This window comes from Pinus tabuliformis, chromosome 5_2, assembly GCF_031772625.1.
Source record: "Pinus tabuliformis cultivar Carrire ecotype Pingquan chromosome 5_2, CPIR1, whole genome shotgun sequence".
Taxonomy (NCBI): domain Eukaryota; kingdom Viridiplantae; phylum Streptophyta; class Pinopsida; order Pinales; family Pinaceae; genus Pinus; species Pinus tabuliformis.
In genome coordinates, this window is record NC_142306.1 from 311,054,274 (window position 1) to 311,061,402 (window position 7,129).

At 30.9% G+C, this 7,129-nt stretch overlaps 1 protein-coding gene across 1 annotated transcript; it reads right to left on the reverse strand.

The window, feature by feature from the left end:
• Positions 1–1,395: 1,395 nt before the first annotated feature.
• Positions 1,396–3,348, reverse strand: LOC149158771 (transcription factor bHLH101-like). Its single transcript, XM_089433374.1, has 3 exons — positions 2,766–3,348; positions 1,963–2,340; positions 1,396–1,635 (listed from the first exon to the last, which is right to left on the reverse strand). The coding sequence occupies exons 1-3, from the start codon at positions 3,138–3,140 to the stop codon at positions 1,519–1,521; spliced, it is 870 nt and encodes a 289-aa protein (XP_089289500.1). The 5' UTR covers positions 3,141–3,348; the 3' UTR covers positions 1,396–1,518.
• Between the last annotated feature and the right edge of the window lie 3,781 nt (positions 3,349–7,129).

Below are 7,129 nucleotides of genomic sequence, written 5' to 3' on the forward strand. Positions count from 1 at the left end.
GATGAGTCATGGTAGTGTAACAAAGCCTATTTAAAAGTTAATAATATCCATGAAAAATTGGGATTGAATATCCATGGTTTAAAATTTGTCTTATTGTAAGTACTAAGTTTTTATATGCTTATTAATGAAATTTAAATATGGTTACAATATTGTTATTCTCATATTAATTTATAGCTACTATATATATATCTTATATATTTTAATGTGATAGAGGATTTAGATATATCTCAAAAGTATATTTCTTTTGCTTTTAGATTTAATTAGAAAAATGTGAAAAATTATATTGAAATAAAATATTTATAAAATATTTTGATTGTAAAATGAGAGATGCTTTTTGGGCATGTGGTATTGATGAGCCATGGTATTGTAACAAAACCTATTTACAAGTTAATAATATCTATGATAAAGTGGGTGTGAATATCCATAGTTAAAAATATGATTACATAATCATTATTTTAGTTTATAAGGTAAAATGGATCTTAACTTATAAGTGCTACTTATATGCTATATAGTTTAATGTGTTATGTATATTATGATTTTGGTTTATCTAAAAGTTATTGGGAATTTTATTAATAAAAACAAAATTGCAATATAAAAATTTAAATTTTATTATTTTATTACTTTAACTTTTTATGGGCATTATAATATCTCCACTCCTCTATATTACTTTTAACTTTTTATTATTATATATTACTTTTATCTTTTTATTATTATTTAATTGTGTAGGAAAAATCCTTTAATTCTTATCAACTGAACATATTAATATAAATTCAATATATTGAGTGAACATGTACCTTTTTTTACATACTTAAGTTACATCTATTAATCCATTAGGTACTAATAAGCGAAGAAAGTTAGCCTCCCTCTCAAGGAAAGTGCAACAAAACTACTCTTCTAACTTACACCGATTAAAAGTAGGTGGAAAAATAACTACTATTAAAAATAATATAAAATAGTTATTAAAATTTTAATAATAAATATGCTTTTTAATAGTTATATTAAAATAACCACTATTTTTTCTTCTAACTTAGATTGATTGAATGTGGGTGGAAAAGTAACTACTATTAAAAGTAATATAAAATATAATTATTAAAATTTTAATAATAAATATACTTTTTAATAATTATATTAAAATAACCATTATTTTTTCAACCACCCAAACTAAATTTAATTGATCCATATTATATTAGATTATATATATAAAAGTTATTATAAAGATTCTGCATTTTTTAGTTAAATTAATCTAAAGCCCAAAATATGTCCTTATTGAAAACCAACAATGCCACACCAATGCCACAAAGGGAGGCAACTTTCAGGTCATATTGATTTAATGAACATTTATAGGAGGAAGAAAAAACCCTTACTCTTTGGATCATGTGTACAACTCTTGTGATAATTTTGACAATATAATGAATATAAACAGTAGGTACCGATGTTGTCTCAACTGTATTTTTGTGTGGTAAACGACAATGAACCCTACCTTGCGGATGCATGGATCCATACATTCTAGCATGCAAGTTAGTTAGCTCGATTACAAAATTGATGAACTCGCAAGGCTGGCAAGCTCTTCTCACATAACATGAAAAGCTTGTTCTGCAGAAGATTTGTATCGAATTCAGTCTTCTGTGAAGTAATCTGAAACATACATACAAAGGTGCAATACCATTAATGATCTATCACAGATTATTTTAAATTCTCCTCCAATTCAAATGACTTCTATATCCATTTATTTTCCTCTGTCAATAGAGTTGAAGTGAGTTAAGCAGATTATAGGTTCAAATTCAGAGAGATAGATATGTTTTCATGAGTATAAGTTTTAGCAGTGAAACCGTTGTTTAGGGATTAATCACTTATGTTACAAATAAATAATGTTATACACCAAAAATTTAATATCTACTGCTTCAACCTAACCTAACCTAATATCTAATTGGATTATTATCCTTATTATTTAATCCAGCCCACCTGAAGGTGAAGATGATGATGGACTTTGTTCTCGGATATGAAAGTAGAGGAATTAAGCAGCTCGAGTCCCTCCCCTTCTAGCGCGAACAAAATCGCAGAAAGCTGGATCCCATCTTTACTTGTGGAAACTGTAATTATAAGTTCTGAATGTCCCAACGGTGCATGTACTTTAACAACCGGAGGATCACAAGAGCCCGGCGCTGGATGAGGTTCCATAAGATCAGCTTGCTCAACACTTGCAGATTTCGAGACCTCAGAAGATGCTTTGATGGACGACACCAACTGGTCACGCTGTTTGGCCAGTTGTTGGATTTCGTTGCGCAGTTCAGGAATGTATCTCAGCACTCGAGAAACGGTTTTTGGAATGCTCAGTTTCCTCTGCAAATACCCATTTCAATTTGAGTAAGCAAGCTGGATAAAATTATTGGATCGATGCTTCATTGTCTTGATTGCAGATTTCAGGAATATTTCAAAATGTTTTTTCAGAGTAAATAAAAGAGGAAGAAACACTAAAAACAACTGTACAGGCCCAGCACTGAGATGGATGCCTTGTTTTTTAATTGTAGATTTCAAAAATATTTCAAAATACCTATTCAATTCCAATTAGCAAAACTGGTGGGAAACGCTAGTAACCTCTAGCTACCCACTTATATTATTAAAGACGAATGACCAATGAAAACCGGATAGGTTGCACACAGTCCCACACAGTCCCACGGATGAACGACACCTAATCAAACTATTATATCAATCCATGTTTATTCAGAGTTTCTCTCTGTGTGTTAAAATGGATCTGGTATATTTACCTTCGAATTTGTCTTGGGCAGCAGCGATCGTAGATCGGAGTAGAGAACATTCAATTTTTTTCGCCTGTGCCGTTCCCTGGCGTTATGAAAAGCCTTTCTCGCGAAGGGCTTCGGCGCTGAGTCCTCGCCGTTGGGCTGCTCCGAATTCGCCAGAAGAATCTGGTGGGGCTGTCCAAAATCCAGGACTGCATCATCATAAGGTGTCGGATCAAACTGCCAATATGAACTCGGATTTGTATTCATGGCGGACTTATTAGTCTGAATCTCTCCCGCTGCCTTACTCAAGCAGCTGCGAACCAAATCATAGGCCTCAGGATGAGCATGAGTGGCCAATTCAGCACTGGAAAAACTTGGGGGGAATGTGCACTGCATCATGAAGTTTGGAGGATATCGATCAGCTGTGTGGGATCAAAGATAAAGCAGAAGCCAGGACTCCAAATTTTGCAGGCACAGAAGTGGTGGGAGGGGTACAAAACTCGTGGAACGTGTCGCCTGTACAACTCCCCAGCACTGAGAATGGAACTTAGCCCAGTTGTGGTAAACTCCCATCTACTCAAACTATCACACAGCCTAATCAATGGAATCCCTAGACCAGACCAATGACCTTGTGCCTTCACTGGCAAGTTATTTATAGATTTATCAGACCCATTATTCTTTGCCTTGTGATTCTAGTGATCCTGTGCAACGGCAAGGCATCTTTCCAGGAAACCTCCAATTTCATGACATCATGGGAATCCCGTAAGTTCACTTCAAGAGTTTCACCTCCTTAGGATAGGATTTATTTTATTTTATTTTTATTTTTATTTTTATTTTTTTATTTAAAATAAGGATTGGATTTAATGGTAGAAAGTGAAGAATTTTTTTTTTTTTTTTTTTAAAGATTGGCCAGTTTCAATTTTTATAAGGGTTTCTTTAAAGTTATGGTGCACTTTTAGGTAGTGGTCAAACTTGTGGTTGCACCTAGAGAGATTATATTAGATGGTTTCATGACTAGTGCACACATAAGTGGATCAAAACGCACCTCATGTCTTTTCTTAAAAAGCTAAAAGATCTTAAATCTAGTGGTTTGATGAACATATTGATTTCCCAACTACTTAGGATATGATATAACTGGATCATTTAATAGTAAACAATGATCTAACTTACCCATTCTCCAAACATTTTAATTCAGATTATATATTATTATTATTATTTTTATGTAATTTTAGTTAAGTTACGGCTATAAGCCAGACTATCAAATTTACTAAAACATATATACTCCACTTTTTCTAGTTTTGAACCTGTATTTGATCAAAATTATAAAAAAACACATATTCTTAATTATTAAGTCTACTCAAATTATATAAATATAAATTTTGATTACTACTTTTGTAAATATAAATTAGATCTATATATAAAAAACTAACTTTTGATTGTACTTTTGTGAATTCGATGAACATTTGCACATCTCTTACTGTATACTTTAAAATCAAGTTTTTGGTCTGATGTAACGTTACATTCAGTTCGACACGTTTGCCAGCACATAATCTCGTCACCCTAACGCATATTCTCGATTCTCATTGCGACACGACATTTTAAATGATAAATAAATGTGGCTGACTTTACAAAAATCAAAACTACGTCTTACTCCACTAAATTTTTTAAGTTGTAGGGCTGCGATATTTAACGTTTACTTTTGGATCTATGAAATTGTCATACGAAGGGCTCGAAGTAATGATTTAGTTGCAATAAATTACTATAAATTTGTTTTATACAAAAATTTTAAATCATTTAAAATTACAATCTAACGAATATGATATATAAAACCTTACATTATATTAAAGATATACAACAAATCTTTCTTTCTCATAAAGATATAAATATTTATATCTATATTTGATTTATATATAATATTATAATATTATTTATTCGTAAGTATTGTTATTTTTTTAATATAAATCCTTTTTCATAAAAAAAATATAAATATTTATATTTATATTTGATTTATATATAATATTATTATATACATCTTTTTTTTTTGTAAGTATTTTAATTTTTTAATATTAAGTGTTATTGGTATATGATTATATCTCCATTATAGGTAAGTGTTTCCTAGTACATCACATTATCTTTATTATTTAAAATTTTAAAACATTTTTGAAAATTTTAAATTAATATCTAAATACATAAATGAGGGAAACGAAAAAAGATGAGTCAATCCCTTTTGTGTTGTATTCCACTTCCATAATTGTACAGTTAGTGAAACTTCTTATTCCCTTTTTGCTTTTGTTCCTTATATTCTCTTACACCTCTTTTGTTTTTGTTCCCCATATTTTTCAATAACTAAGGCATTGTAAAGCATTAACTAAAAGACATGAATGCAAGGCACTTTATTTAGAATGTTTAAAGTACGAAATCTTTGTATTTGAATGGAATATTGCAGGGACTGTATTTTTCTTTTACATTTTAAGTGGATTTGAAAAATTTAGAAATATTTAGATTGTAGTTTTTAGGTGGTTAGATTACAAATTTGATAATGAAATATGAGATTTTTAACTATAGGAATGAAAATTTATTTTAAAGTCATAGTTTAGTTGGATACAAATTAATAAAGTCATAGTTTAGTTGGATACAAATTAATATAAAACCTTATAGGTTCATAGTGAATGAATCTGAATTATTTATGATATCTAGATAACCTCATGAAATTGAAGCATGGTATTTAGCTCATGTAATTATTACCTTGTTTGTGAAGACACTCCTTTTAAACAACCTTAAGACTATGAGTTCTTGCTTCAATGATGCCCTTCTATTTGGTTATATGTACACTATCTATGATGTTGTCTAAATTTACCTATGTAACCCATTTACTTGTATATGACATTCATTAGCATACACATGATAAGCTCGACAAGAAACTTTACAAATTTTCTAAGTACGTGTTACCTAGGTTTCTCCTTTGTTAGTTAGTTCATATATTATTCTTTTGAGTTATTCCTTAACATAATGGCATGGCACCTTCAATACTTGATCCTTTATGTGCATTTGTGTCTCAATTAGGAAAATCCTTTCTAGTTAATCTTCACCACTTTACTCTATGTTCCTTTGTCTCACCCTTCCTAGGTGGCCAAAATGGTTGTAATGAATAATATATGACTCCCCAAGTGATACCATGACCATGATTGCATTGAGTCAACAACAACAAATCAGTGAGAATTCATTTTTAGTCCTCCATATATTAATCATTGAATACCTTGATATATAGATAGTTTATTCACAGTATGACACATGGACATTAAAACCACCATGAGGAAGGAAGAGGACATATGTAAACCTTCCATGTTACCCCAAATTTCATGTCACATCATGAAATTACTTTGATAGTCATCAATAAAGAAAAGAGTTTTATGGGACCTCCATTAATCTTACAATAAGGATAATACATAGTGTACAATCCTCAAAGTGTTGGTTTTCTTTCCTCGGGTCTAAATATTAAATCATCTTAATATGCTTTGCCTCTAAAAAAGCTTTGAGATACCTTGATGAAGTGATAAGTTGGTGTTTTTGATGAAAGAAATTTCCTTGAATATTTTGAATTGTGTTAAATGCTTTCAGATTTTTCTTGAAATGTTTTACATCTAAGTTGATGCATAGACTATGCAACTTTAAAAGTACATAATTGATGATTTATTGAATCATATATGCTACATGAAAATGATTAATTAAATACATGGGATAACCATGTTATGACATGTGGAAACTAGATGAATATATTGGTAACATCCCCATTCCATGTAACTCTCAAAACACCCATGAAGACAATATTACTTTGTTTCCTAGGATTCCCTTATTTCCTCTCATTGCACATCTATAATTTTTGGTGTAGTATAAGAAACTAGTCTATCACCATCATCAATACTTTCACTTAGTTTAGATTCAACTTTGATGATAATATCTCTAATCATCAACACTAGCTATCTCCTGTTGGCTCATATTACTTTAGTCAGTAAGAAGGTCAATTAAAGTTAACATTGTAATTTCCCTAGATGGGATGTTTGGAGTGGGACATGTTGGGGGCCATAATACTGTTATCCCATTAGGTATTAAGGAGGGTGGACATGGAAATTACTCCTCCCCACAATCATAATGGCTTCCATCACAATTGGATCATCCTCTCATGGTTCATTACTTACATTGAGGGCATGGGCCTTTTTCTCTAGATCTAGTTTAATCTCCAATTCTATTCAACAATCTTAGATATTTTATTGTAGTATGTTTACTGTTTGTAATTTTAGGATTATTTAGTCTAGCCATGCCTCACCATGGGTTTTGGTCATTTTTGGAGTGGGAGAAACTCTCCCCACATTGTAGAAATTCCTTCTAGA